At 41.0% G+C, this 15,122-nt stretch overlaps 1 protein-coding gene across 3 annotated transcripts in view; it reads left to right on the top strand.

Annotated features, from left to right (window-relative positions):
* Positions 1-15,122, top strand: part of LOC126354375 (peptidyl-prolyl cis-trans isomerase A-like) — a 286,906-nt gene that overhangs the window by 98,262 nt on the left and 173,522 nt on the right. For all 3 annotated transcript variants that reach the window (XM_050003969.1, XM_050003970.1, XM_050003971.1), the window contains exon 5: positions 6,497-6,771. In XM_050003969.1, the coding sequence (XP_049859926.1) occupies positions 6,497-6,771 (275 nt within the window). The remainder of the gene's footprint in view (positions 1-6,496; positions 6,772-15,122) is intronic.

Genomic DNA, 15,122 nt, shown 5'->3' with positions numbered 1-15,122 from the left:
AGGTCAGAAAATTTAAAAATGGAAATGGATAGGTTAAAGTTAGATATAGTGAGAATTAATGACGTTCGGTGGCAGGAGGGACAAGACTTTTGGTCAGGCGAATACAGGGTTATAAATACAAAATCAAATGGGGGTAATGCAGGAGTAGGTTTAATAATGAATAAAAAAATAAGAGTGCGGGTAAGCTACTACAAACAGCATAGTGAACACATTATTGTGGCCAAGATAGACACAAAGCTCACACCTACTACAGTAGTACAAGTTTATATGCCAACTAGCTCTGCAGATAACAAAGAAATTGATGAAATGTATGATCAAATAAAAGAAATAATTCAGATAGTGAAGGGAGACGAAAATTTAATAGTCATGGGTGACTGGAATTCAGTAGTAGGAAAAGGGAGAGAAGGAAATGTAGTAGGTGAATATGGACTGGGGCAAAGAAATGAAAGGGTAAGCCGCCTCGTAGAATTTTGCACAGAGCATAACTTAATCACAGCTAACACTTGGTTCAAGAATCATAAAAGAAGGTTGTATACATGGAAGAAGCCTGGAGATACTGACAGGTTTCAGATAGATTATATAATGGTAAGCCAGAGATTTAGGAACCAGGTTTTAAATTGTAAGACATTTCCAGGGGCAGATGTGGACTCTCACCACAATCTATTGGTTATGAACTGTAGATTGAAACTGAAAAAACTGCAAAAAGATGGGAATGTAAGGAGATGGGACCTGGATAAACTGAAAGAACCAGAGGTTGTACAGAGTTTTAGGGAGAGCATAAGGGAACAGTTGACAGTAATTGGGGAAAGAAATACAGTAGAAGAAGAATGGGTAGCTTTGAGGGATGAAGTAGTGAAGGCAGCAGAGGATCAAGTAGGTAAAAAGACGAGGACTAGTAGAAATCCTTGGGTAACAGAAAAAATATTGAATTTAAATGACGAAAGTAGAAAATATAAAAATGCAGTAAATGAAGCAGGCAAAAAGGAATACAAACTTCTCAAAAATGAGATCGACAGGAAGTGCTAAATGGCTAAGCAGGGATGGCTAGAGGACAAATGTAAGGATGTAGAGGTTTATCTCACTAGGGGTAAGATAGATACTGCCTACAGGAAAATAAAAGAGACCTTTGGAGATAAGAGAACCATTTGCATGAATATCAAGATCTCAGATGGAAACCCAGTTCTAAGCAAAGAAGGGAAAGCACAAAGGTGGACGGAGTATATAGAGGGTCTATAAAAGAGCAAAGTACTTGATGACAATATTATGGAAATGGAAGAGGGTGCAGATGAAGATGAAGTGGGAGATATGATAGTGCATGAAGAGTTTGACAGAACACTGAAAGACCTGAGTCAAAACAATGCCCCCGGAGTAGTCAGCATTCCATTAGAACTACTGACAGCTTTGGGAGAATCAGTCCTGACAAAACTCTACCATCTGGTGAGCAAGATGTATGAGACAGGCAAAATACCCTCAGACTTCAAGAAGAATATAATAATTCCAATCCCAAAGAAAGCAGGTGTTGACAGATGTGAAAATTATCGAACTATCAGTTTAATAAGTCACGGATGCAAAATACTAACATGAATTCATTACAGATGAATGGAAAAACTAGTAGAAGCCGACCTCAGTGAAGATCAGTTTGGATTTCATAGAAATATTGGAACACATGAGGCAACACTGACCCTGCAACTTATCTTAGAAGATAGATTAAGGAAAGGCAAACCTACATTTCTAGCATTTGTAGACTTAGAGAAAGCTTTTGACAATGTTGACTAGAATACTATCTTTCAAATTCTGAAGGTGTCAGCTGTAAAATACAGGGAGCAAAAGGCTATTTATAATTTGTACAGAAACCAGATGGCAGTTATAGGAGTCGAGGGGCATGAAAGGGAAGCAGTGGTTGGGAAGGGTGTGAGACAGGGTTGTAGCCTCTCCCCAATGTTATTCAATCTGTAGATTGAGCAAGCAGTAAAGGAAACAAAAGAAAAATTCAGAGTAGGTATTATAATCCATGGAGAAGAAATAAAAATTTTGAGGTACGCCGATGACATTGTAATTCTGTCAAAAAAATGGCTCTGAGCACTATGGGACTTAACTGCTGTGGTCATCAGTCCCTTAGTACTTAGAACTACTTAAACCTAACTAATCTAAGGACATCACACACATCCATGACCGAGGCAGGAATCGAACCTGTGATCGTAGCGATCGCGCGGTTCCAGACTGTAGCGCCTAGAACCGCTCGGCCACCCCAGCCAGCTAATTCTGCCAGAGACAGCAAAGGACTTGGAAGGGCAGTTGAACGGAATGGACAGTGTCTTGAAAGGAGGAAATAAGATGAACATCAACAAAAGCAAAACGAGGATAATGGAATGTAGTCTAATTAAGTCAGGTGATGCTGAGGGAATTAGATTAGGAAATGAGACACTTAAAGTAGTAAATGAGTTTTGCAATTTGGGGAGCAAAATAACTGATGCTGGTCAAAGCAGAGAGGATATAAAATGTAGACTGACAATGGCAAGGAAAGCGTTTCTGAAGAAGAGAAATTTGTTAACATCGAGTATAGATGTAAGTGTCAGGAAGTCGTTTCTGAAAGTATTTGTATGGAGTTTAGCCATGTATGGAAGTAAAACATGGATGATAAATAGTTTGGACAAGAAAAGAATAGAAGCTTTCAAAATGTGGTGCTACAGAAGAATACTGAAGATTAGATGGGTAGATCACATAACTAATGTGGAGGTATTGAATAGGATTGGGGAGAAGAGAAGTTTGTGGCACAACTTGACCAGAAGAAGGGACCGGTTGGCAGGACATGTTCTGAGACATCAAGGGATCACAAATTAAGCATTGGAGGGCAGCGTGGAGCAAATGTGCTTCAGACCTTAATGTTTAAACATGGCAGTGAGACATGGTTTTGGAAATTCAAGTTTTGTCTTTTGAAAGATGTGTCACAAGTAAACATTGTGATGTTGGTGTGGCATGAAATGATACTATGATAACAATGTCACCAGTAATGCAAAAATTTCAGCAAAACATTATATATGTTTGACTACAGTGAACATCTCGAGAGAACTGTACGGTTACATTCTTTCTGAGAGATCTGAGATATTTTTGTTATCATTTGTTGTAGCTCCAAAAGTACACACCAAATTCTAACTGTGCATTATTCATGCAACAACAATTTTAATAATTTTTTAAAGTACTTACATAGCTCATAAGGGAAATCGGTAGTTTTTAGAAACCTCTGAAGTCAACAAGAACTTCTACTTCTTCTTCACTTAATTCTGTTCGCTTGTGGTCATACATGGATATCTTGAACTTTTTTTTGTGTTTTGGAGGATGGTTCGAAATGAGTACAGGATTTAAGTAATAGCTGGTGGTTTATAAATCATTTACCACTGGTTATTAGGCAGGGCATTCAATTCTGAGATGATGTCATCTATTTTACTGGTTATGTTTGTACTTCCAAGGCTGGAGGAAACTGGAAGGATATCTGGTTTCTGCTGGAAAGTTGTAGTGGAAGAGGAAAGTATAGCCATCCTTTGCAAAATTGCTATGTTTTCTGGCAATCACTTTTGAAGTTCGCTACAAAGTTCTACTAGAAACTTCTTGCCCATCTCATGGATATCAGAACATTTTTGTAACTTGAGAACATGTACAATAGAATGAAATTCATAATCCATGTACAAGGCTGAAGTGTGCATCAGGTGACATTAAGAAGAAAATTTGTGTGTTACTTACAATTAAAACTTTTACAAATTTCAGTTCACAAGCTTCCCTGTACCGTTCCTTTTTATTGATCGACTGTTACTAACACATCTGATCAATACTTTCTCTCTCTCTCACTCGCTCTCTCTCTCTATCTCTCTGGTGTTCCTAACTAATTATAATCGGAGTAATCTCCAATTCTATAACAGTTTAAATTATAGAAGCAGTCATAAAGGAGTACTGGTAATGAAAAATCAAGAATGAAATATTTTAGTGTTAGCTAGGGTTCAATCATTTTTAACTGATATGCATTATTCAGGTTTGGGAAGCCCCTAAACATTCCACACAGAGCATATTCCCCCTTCATTTCCCCCTGAAGCACTTATCCCTCCAAGTTCCCCCTTAAGACAGCTGATCTGCCTAAATTTATGGGAATAACATCCAAATTGGCATCACTGCATACAGAGTGCACAAAGAGTAACGTGACCAGTAGATGCAAAATCGGCAGGGCATGCATGGTGAGTACGATAATGGTGGGGATTACTACAGGCAGGAGCTGTGAGGGAAATGCCGAGTGTTGGAGTGCTGGAGAGTGCAACTTCACTCAGGCTTGTACACAACCTTTTATCATGACTCGTCTGCAAAAGGGGTTCGGTTGTGCACAGTTGCATTCATGCCTTATATGGAGTAAATAGCCAGCCTAAGTGCAGCAGTGAATGAATTCAAATGCTTGTCTAAATCATGATCGTTCACAATGATTTACACTGACAACAGTTTAGAATGAAATTCACAATAAAAGACAATAACTTATTATGCAGAGGTTCTCAAAGATCCTTACAAATTTATTTTTATATAAAACATGTTCTTTAATGTCCAAAATATTATCCCTACTACTATGCTTTAAATCTGAGTTTTGAACTATTTTGAAGAGCTCTTATGTTTATGGAGTACTCCTATTTCAGTGATCGGGTACCCAGCAAATCCAATGTTTAGAAATACAAACACACCTTACATTATTAACATATGTACCAAGTTATGCACTGAGACGTAGGCAATTATGTAACTAAGTAATTCAATGTGAAACTGTTATATGTGCTGCCTCCTCTCTTTGCCAAGAAGGTGACTCTATAAATATATTGATTTGTGCTTGCTACACCCCAACTGTTCTTCCACAGTAAACATTACCACATCCAGCAAATTAGTTATACTATTACAGTATTTCTTGTAACCTCACAAGAGGAGTGCCATTCTAAACTGAAGCCACATTTTTGTAACTATTAAGTGGAGCCTCTCCATGCCCGCACTTTCATGGTGACCATACAAAAATATCTGTCACTTCTGCTTTCATTAGTACCCTAGAAAGAATTCATATTTGGTAACCCCCCCCCCCCCCCCCCCCACACACACACACACACACAAATCCATTTTTATAACCTGTATGGATTTTGTAGCAAACTGTTACAATATGATAGGTGCCATCAGCCAGGACGTAAAGCATCAGGTCTTGTATTGCAAGGTATTGCAAGTTTGACCCATTTCTTCCCCACCCTCCATTACTTAGTACTAAACATAATTTCTAGTAAAACTGAGAACATCTGAGGTATCTGTGAGCTCCGTATGCCACTCCTCCAACAGTAGCATATGGAGTTTTCTTGTTAAGTCACTGGGCAAAATATTATAGCACCCCTTGAAAGAGAAAACTGCTCACTTTGGAATGTGGCAGATGATGTGAATGGGTAGCTGGCTGTCATTCGACTCTCAACGTCTGACATAAGTGATGGCAGTAAAGCAGTATGCATTTTCCAGTTGGTTGCACAGAATCACTGCAGTAAGATGGATGAACATTATGTGATGGAATAGTGAAAGGAGATATCTAAATATGCTGCTGAATGAACTTAACATGTATCATGCATGATTTTTTCATATATTAAGTGTCTGCAAGGAATGGTGCACCATTCACAGCCACATAAAGGCAGTGTAAGAATAGTGCTTATAAAAAGACCGGAGATGAGTGTCATGCTTTGTCATTGATAACCAAATTCAAATTCATGGAATTGATGCTAACAGTGAGTGTTTCAAATACTGTGCCTTTGGTCGTATGTCACATGTTCTTGTGTCTAGTCAATTGATCTGCATGAATGTGCTAATTGGAGTCAGGTATTGCTCACATGGCACATAAAGCTGCATGTGTTCTCCCTAGGTCAAACAATACAGAAATGGCACAGCAGCAGACTGGAAGTGTGTAGTGTGGTCAGACAAGTCTCAATTTCGCTCTTTTCAAATTATGCAAACATCAAGTGCACTGATAATTCACAATATCTTCATGGTGAGTATGTTGTGGACACCTCTGTCTTACAAGATAACAACAGCCTAGTTCACAGTACTGAATACATACATTCCTGGTTTGACAAACCTTGAGAGGCCAACTAAATCACCCAATCTTGATCCCATAGAAATAGTCTTAGTCTGTTTCAAACAATAGGTGACACAAAGCAATTATTACTGCAGTTTGCTAGCTCTACAGGACCTAATCATCAATGAGTGGCTTCACCTGGATTTTACATGCCTGAAAGCCCTGTGGTCCCTATTCCTTGGTGTACTGAGACTATTATCAAGACAAATGGCAGAGTTACATGGTGTTAGCATGAGGTCTTCCAGGGGTGACTAATTTTTGACCAGTGTGCTCATAAATTATGTATCAAAATTCACTGTTCAAATTTTATACATTTGATGCGTATATTGCTTGGATTTCAAATAGTATTTATTATGGTATATTTTTCCTTTCTTCCAGGTGTTTTTTTGACCTCCAAATTGAAAATGACATACATCTGGGACGCATTATTTTTGAACTTTATGGAGATTATGTTCCAAAAACAGCTGCAAACTTTCTCGGTCTTTGTAAAGGATACAATGGACTTACCTATAAAGGAAGCTTTTTTCATCGAATAATACCACATTTAATGTGCCAGGGAGGTGACATCACTGAGTACAATGGCTCTGGAGGCATGACAATATTTGGAGAGATTTTCAGTAAGGAAAACTACATACTTAAGCATGGTGGATTAGGTGAGTAATTACTCCAACAATATCATTGAGCATTCTTTATTTATCAACAATATCTACAAGATATTCTTCGCAACCCTCTTTATCTCTGCACAACTATTTCAACCTACATACATTTGAATTTGCTTACTACACTCAAGTGTAGTTCTCCCTCTACAGTTTTTACACCCTACACTTCCTTCCATTACAAAATATATGATTCATTGATGCCTTTGGATGTGTATTATCATCCAACCTCGTCCTTTTATCAAGTCTTGACACAAATTTTGTTTTTCCTCAATTTGATTCAGCACATTGTGATTAGTTGTTTGATCTACCCATATAATTTTCAACATTCATATGTAGCACCACATTTAAAAATCTGCTATTCTCTTCTGATCTGAAATGCTTATTATCCATGTTTCACTTCAATACAAGACTACACTCCATTCAAATACCTTCAGGAAAGATTTCCTAGCGCTTAAATTTATATTCGATGTTAGCAAATTTTTCTTTTAGAAAAATGTTTGTCTTGCTATTGCAATGCTGCATTTTATATTGTTTCTATGACTGTCAGTTATTTTCATAAATACCAAACAAACGTATTTACTGCTTTTTCCCTCATTTCCAAATCTAATTCTGTCAGCATCACTTGATTTAATTTGGCTACTTTCTGTTATCCAAGTTTTACTATGGCTGATATTCATCTTATAATCTCTTTTCAAGGCACTACCCATTCTGTTCAACTGCTTTTACAAGGTCTTTGTTATTTCTGATGGAATTATGATGTCAAAACCTCATGGTTTTTATTTCTTATACATGAAATTTAATTCCTTTTCTAAATATCTTCTCAGTTTCTTTTACTGCTTGCTCAATGTACAGACTGAATAACATTTAGGTGAGTCTACAACATAGTCTCATTTCTTTCTGAAGTACTAATTCCCTTCCATGCCCTTCAATTCTTACAACTGTAATCTTGAAGCGGGCATGTATGGGATTATCACTTACAGGTTAGTGGTGCAGTGGGCTGATTTTATTGCTACATCCACACACTGTGATCAAGGTGTAGAACACTGCGATGGTAATCGACAAAGAGTATGTCTGCTCAGTGATACATTTATTTGTGGCAAAGAAATACAGAACTAATTAACCATATTTTCTAATGCAGGAAGCCTGCGCTCTCACAATCGCATGATTGCAGTAGTGGACATTGCACAGTAGATATGTTCAGAACTGTTCCTGGACAGTGTACATTCCTCAATGATTCACCATGTGGTCTGACCACATTACCCAGAGGAAAAATGATGTATGTGTGTGCTGGCATAACTGATAACTGTCTTCTGACCCAGAGGCTGTTTTGTACTTCCCAGTTGCAATGTAACAAGAGTGACAGCACTGTCTAAATAATCCCATACATGATGTGGGGAGCTCACATTAAGCTTAACCCACGTTTTATGTGGCAAGCAGAATCATACACCAGGAGACAGGTCTACACTGGTCCATTGCTCAGCTCACACTGGTCTCTGCTATGAGTTGTGCACACATGTGCATGTTGCACTGTTGCCAAGATTTTTCCTGATAGTAAATCTGTGGGTGTGCCAGTGGATGCTGGGCACCACCATCTTTTGCTGGCTGCAACTATGGCTGATGCATTTCTCTGCACAACTGCAACACAGAGACCCCTTTGGAGAGCAGAGCTCGGGAACTGTGACAAGGTAGTGGTGACTACCATGTGGCTAGCATATTTGGAACTTTTGTGCCTTCTGGTCATGTCAGCGGGAGCACATGGTGACAGACCAATCCATGGTGATTGGGCAGTGGCCAATGTCATCAGTGCATCGGCTGGCAGTGCATGCAGTGGGCATATCCACATGCAGTTTGCTAGTGACAGCAGGAGCAGGCTGAATACAGCCCATAGCCACATGTGATTTGTCTCAGAAGACACCAATACACAAGCATAGTCTGGTTGGCAGTTAATATAATGAAGCAAAATGTTTGTGTGTTGCACAGAAGACAGTGAAATAAAGCATTCATGAGTTGCACAGAAGGTACTGAAATAAAGCATTCACAAAGTAGCACTGTTCATAGTTCACTGAGTTTGCCAACACAGTCCAACATGGTAGTTTGGTGTGGCACTCAATTTGGCCTCTATGCTCAAGACAGCAGAACTAGGGGAACAGCAGAAAGCATCTTAACCACGTGAGTGTGGTGTCATTGTAACCCAAATGTGGCAGTTGATCTGGCCTCAACACCAGGTGCAGTGGAGGCAAAGGCACATGAATGCACGTCTAGGAGCTGCTACGGACAAGCTGCTGGTGAGATGGGAGGTGATAACTGGAGAATAGCTGATGATGCAGTCCACTGGATACTGGGTCTTTACAGCAAGTGCCAGCACAGGGGGCAGATACTAACCCTATATGATGGTTGGGCCACACATGGGCTGTGTCACAAGGAAATTCGTGGTAAGTTCAAAAGGACAAAACACACACCCATCCCCAAGGGAGGATTCAAATCTCTGATGGGGGGGGGGGGGGGGGGGGGAGCCACATGAGCTGTGGCAAAGCGCCTTAGACTGCACGGCTACCCCACGTGGCAAGTGTCACAAGGCATGACATTGTTATTACACAGCACATGAATTTGAAGCAGATACAATAGCTGGGGCATGTGATGCAGTCCACAAGGATGGGAGTGCTCAGTGTGCATGTGGTGGGCTGGGCCTGAATGTTTGGACAGGCTGCCCAGGAGAGGTGGGGGGAAGCTGACGCATGGTGACAGCTGGCAGCATCTGTGCATCAGTGGCTGGAGTGGGCATGGGCATTGTTGAAGGGCTTCACTGTCTGGTAGTGGGACAAGCATCATCAGTTATAATGTAGTGGACCATTGAATGTTTCATATCCCTACAAACACCAGGTAGGCAAGTGAGTGCCCAAAATTTGTCAAGGATGTCCATGTACAGTCTGGAGCAGTTAACTGGTGACCTGCCGTTACTGTCCTGCTATCTTCAAACTTGTGGTTGCTTGTATCATTTGGGTGCATATGATACTGGGAAGCAGCGTGTAGTGCCTGAAGAAATCTGCCCACAGGATTGGCTCATTGATGTCAGCCACAGTGAAGTTCCAAGCAAGTCTGCGGCATAGTCTGAGATCCAAATTTTGTTGGTATATGCCAATCATTTTGATTGTCAAATTATTCACAGCTATAAGAGATTATGCTTCAGTGGTCCTGCAGCCCCTCAGCATGGCTTGCATGAAATTGAGAGGTCAGAACCCATGTCTGCAAGGTATCTGACGCCACTGGCCTATTCTGCCAAGAAGAGATGCTTCGATATGACAATGCAGCTAGGTGCACCTGAGCATGGTTCCCGTTGGTATTTGGGTGATAGCAGGGTGGCCAGCACTTCATCGCATCACTTTCAAAACGGGTGTGGTACCAGCAGAAGCGATTTGGCAATTGATCTGATGTCTTCAGTATACAGCTGGAACAGCTAGTACTGTGTTGCTGGTTATGCAAGCCAGATCACCAGTAGCTGGATCTGCTTATGCTACGATGCCTGTTGCCGTCTGTCCACAAGTGTGCCAACAAGTCAATCTGTGTGCTTAGAGTTGCCACCTGTGTGGTCAGGTTACGAATTAGATGGTGCAGATCAGTGTCTGAGTCAGTGGGTGTGGGAGGTGCATGCTGTCATGGAGGTGGGGGAAAGGAGTCAAAGACTGCCATGGCTGTGGTACATAGTACGTTGTTAGTGTGTCATGCTTCTGATTGGCCCAGTCGACAACAGTGTCGAGCCGTATATCATTTTACATGGCTATGACTACTTGTAGCTGTTCTAGGAAGCTGCACACCTGGATTGTATTTAACAGCAAGTCTGAAACCATGTCATACTGTGTGAAGCTCTGCAGATGGTGCAGGAATTGATATGTCTCCTATAACCAAATTCCAGTTCGCACTGCAACTAATGCATTAATTGCTCTTGCGATGATGACATCTGATGGATCAACTCTTCTTTTAACTTCTTATATGAGAATTGTATTGGCTGGTTGTAATTATGTCCTGAACTTTGGTGGTCCAGTTCTGGTCAAGCTGGTTCATGATGTGCCCGAATTTGGCGAGGTCACAAGTTATGTTGTTGCTTAGGAAGACTGACTCTACTTGGCCGAACCACGTAGGTGGGTTGAGGAGCCAAAAGGGAGAATGCTTGACCAACATCCATCCAGAGCTTGTCGGCACACCTGCCGCAGTACAATTCACCGGTGTGTGTGTGTGTGTGTGTGTGTGTGTGTGTGTGTGTGTGTGTGTGTGTGTGTGTGCGTGTGGAAGGGGGGTGCTTTGTGCACGTGCACAGAAATTTCACTGAGCTGTCTTTCACTCCAGCCTCTGCTGTGTTCTAGCAGGCCTTCTATAGTCTTTTGCACAGTCAGTCACACAAGGAAAGGCAGAAAACAAAAATAATTCAGTGCTCGACAGACGCACAAAAAAAAAGTTCAAAGTTAAAATATTTTTCATGTGTGACTGTGGGTGAGAACATAATTGTTCATTTGCTAACAAAGTACTGTTTGCACATGACATCAGCATTACTCCACTCATGGTTCCACATCATCCATGCCAATGAGAGTTCATCACCACATGCATAGCCTGCAGATCATTGTGGGGTCGAACATGTGGGATCGCCGCTTACAAGTGAGTGGTGCAGTGGGCCTGTTTTACTGTTGCACCCATGAACTGTGGGCAGGGTGTCAGACATGGTGACGGTAATTGACAAAGGATATGTATGCACAATGTTACATTTATTTGTGGTAAAGAAATGAGCAACTAATTGAAAACATTTTCTAATGTTGAAAGTCTGTGCTCTTCTGATTGCATGGTCACAGTAATGGGCATTGCAGAATAAATGTACTTGAACACTGTTCCCAGAGGGTGTACATTCCTCAGTGATTGAGCATCTGGTCTGATCACGTAACTGTTGGGAAAATGATGGGCACAATAGCGGACAAAACCAGTAACTGTCTACCAACCCACAGGGTGCCTTGTACTTCATTGTAGTGATGTAATGAGACAGGTGAACAGATGGTGCTGTCTAAATAATCTCATACATCTTGTGGGGAGCTCACGTTAAGCTTGATCCACATGGCCAACAGCACGCAGAATCGTGCACCTGGAGACACATCTACACTGTTCCGTTGCTCAGCTTGCACTGAGCTGTGCTTTGGCTTGTGCATGCCCATGTGCATCGCACTGTTGCCTATTTTGCCTAACAGTAAATCTGCTAGTGCGCTGCCAGATTACAGGCACAACTAGCTTCTGCTGGCTGTAACTACAGGGCATGCATTTCTCAGTGTGGGTGCCACAATCTGCTTTCTACAGTTGTAGGTAATTTTTTCTCCCTATTACCTTCAGAATTTCAAAAATAGTCAACATTGTCAAGAGCTTTCTCTGAATCTATAAATGCTATGGAAATTGGTTTGCCTGCCTTCAGTCTATCTTCTACCTTCATTTCCTTCCTCTTCCCTTTCTATAATATTGTCTTCAGGTTTGTTTTCTTTATTTAGTTCCTCTCAGTATAACTTGCAGCTTTCAGATTTCTCTTCTTTGCTTAATGTGAGCTTGCCATTTGAACTTGTTAACAGTCATACATATGCTAGACTTTTCTCTAAATGTCTCTTCAGTTTTCCTGTATGCTGCATCTATAATTCCTGTATTCATGCATTCTTCTACAGCCTTCCATTTCTCTCGTAGCCATTCTTGCTTTGTTGGTTTGCACTTCCTATTACTCTCACTTTTTAGACATCCATATTCCCTTTTTCCTGCTTCATTTGCTGCATTTTACATTTTCTCCTTTCGTCAGGTAGATTTAATAACTCATACATTATTCAAGGGTTTCTACTGGGTGTTTGTCTATTTGCCTATTTGATGCTGCTTTTGCTATTCATCTTCTGTTGTGCTCCTTGTTTCTTTTGTGGTCAATCATTGCCTAATACTTCCTTTGAAACTCTCTACAATCTATGGATCTTTCAAGTTATCCAAGTCCCATCCCCTTAATTTTGTAACTTTTTTGCAGTTTCTTTAGTTTTAATCTACAGTTCATAGCAATAAATTATGGTCAGATACCACATCTGCCCCTGGAAATATTATCTGATTTCAAAATCTGACTTGCTATTTTATAATTCACTTGAAACTTTTCATTTTCTCCAGGTCACCTCCACATACATAACTATCTTTCACTTTTTAAAAAAAATTTAAACCAAGTGTTAGCAATTACCTTGGTGCAACATTATACTGGATGGATTTCTTTTTCATTATTCCCCCCACCCCTCCACCCCATTGTTGTAATGTTTTTCCTTTTCATCCTTTCCATATTTTTGAATTCCTGTCTTCCATCAATTAAATTTCCATTGCCCTTAACTATCTGGATATGTTTTCTCCTTCTATATCTAATGCAGAGGCACATGTAATATACCACACATATGGGAATATGCTAAATTGTTATTTATACAAAATTTTATTGAAACTTATAGCTCGATTGTTCATATTTATGTTCATGAGTACAATGATGCTGTTGGTTTTAATGGGAGACTAAGTATTCAAAAGTGGCACCTAATTAAATTTATTACAATGTGCAGCAGAGAAGTAGCCGAGGAGGTATTTTTACTACTCATGAAAGTAAAGTAACTTATGAAATTTCAATCACCTGCGTAGGAAATGCAGTACCAGCAGGAGTGCATACATAATAAATGATACATGGAGTGTGGTAGAATGATCCTCACTTCATTTGCTGGACAGAATTACATTGTGGTCTACACCAGTCAGACATTGAATACATATTCCCCTGTCAGAGACACTATTGTTTACTCTACTGCCCAAGGCAGCAACAAGGAGGTGAGGTGACAGCATTGATCTGTGATGGGGCAATGGCTACAGTGATAGCAGAGATCTCATAGTCCCTGAGGGGAGCAGGGGCCAAAGGGCACATCCATAGTGAGAAGTAACCAGTACCAGTGCGCTGCCATTGGTAGCAGCCACGGCAGTTGGTGTTGAGTGTGGAATGGCTGATGGTGTAGTTCTATTGTTAGCTGTGACTGGGACAGCTGTGGCACAAACCAGGGTGAATATGGTGAGGGATCCCTTGGTAGTAAGTCAGGACATCAATTCTGCTGTGTTCATGTCAACTGGTGTACATGAGATGTGGTGGTAATGGTGCAAAATCGTGCTGTCCCTGGGTCTCTTATCTTCATACTGTGTGCAAATGACTAGGTTTTTGTTGAGGAACATCACAGATATATCCTCAGGGAAAAAGTTGGAGAGGTTGGGTTGCAGTGTGAAAGTGGTGGAAGACAGGTGTTCAGGTGCAGGTCTAGATGGCAGTTGCAGGGACCGTTCTGCAATTGTCCAGGCCAGCTTCAGTCTATTAACAGGTACTATTGATTATTTGCCCCTGGTCATGATGTTGAATGTGTTAGTGCTGTGAATAATTACTTTATGAGGGACTGCATATGGCGGGTGCAGAGCGGATCTCACAGCATCAATGTGTAGCATCATATGCAAGCAGGTGGACAGTTCCTTATGGATGAAGACCCATGGCATTGCATGATGTTATTGGGGGAGGGGAGGGAGGTATATGAGGGTTTTGTTTCTGTATGTGGTCTCTGATGCAGGCAATGAGATCTGGCAGGTCATAATTGGTGGGGCATGTAGCTTCTACAACGAAGTCAGTGGGGAGATGTAATGTCTCACTGTACAGGGTCTTGGCTAAAGATGCATTGTGGTCTTCCTTACAGGCAGTGTGGATGCTGAGCGATACCCAGGGAAGGGCTTCTGTCCATGATTCAGGGCAGCACATTAGCACTTCTTTTCATGTGTGGTGCCATCTTTCAGTGAGACCGCTTGACTGTGGGTGAGCGATGTATGAAAGTGGTGACAGCTGCAAAGATGACACAGTTCATTGAATAGAGAGGACTCAAATTGTCTGCCTTGGTCAATAGTGAGTGACATAGGCAGCTGAAATGAGTGATCCACATGTTGACAAAAACTTTGGCAACAGTTTCAGTGGATATATCAGCAGTAGGTGTGGCTCTGACCCACCGCATAACTGTAGAAATCAGTGAAATAATGTAACATTGTCCTTCTGAGACTGGAAGTGGTCCTATTATGTCCATGTGCACATGTTGGAACCTCCCCTTGGGGATCAGAAATTTGCTAAGGGGGTCTGAGCATGATGGTCTGTTTTTCTCTGTTGGCACGGGATGCAAGCTCTGCTCCATGAGGCACAGTCTTTCCACGTGTGTGGCTACACAAAATTTTCTGCCACTAAATGTACAGAGGGCTGTGCCCTAAGGTGTGTGTGATTGTGGATGAGATCAAAGATTTGTTTACAACAAGGT

This window comes from Schistocerca gregaria, chromosome 3 (assembly GCF_023897955.1).
Source record: "Schistocerca gregaria isolate iqSchGreg1 chromosome 3, iqSchGreg1.2, whole genome shotgun sequence".
In the NCBI taxonomy this organism is placed as follows: domain Eukaryota; kingdom Metazoa; phylum Arthropoda; class Insecta; order Orthoptera; family Acrididae; genus Schistocerca; species Schistocerca gregaria.
The sequence above is the reverse complement of the archived record's forward strand: the minus strand, read 5'-3'. Positions and strand labels throughout refer to the sequence as shown.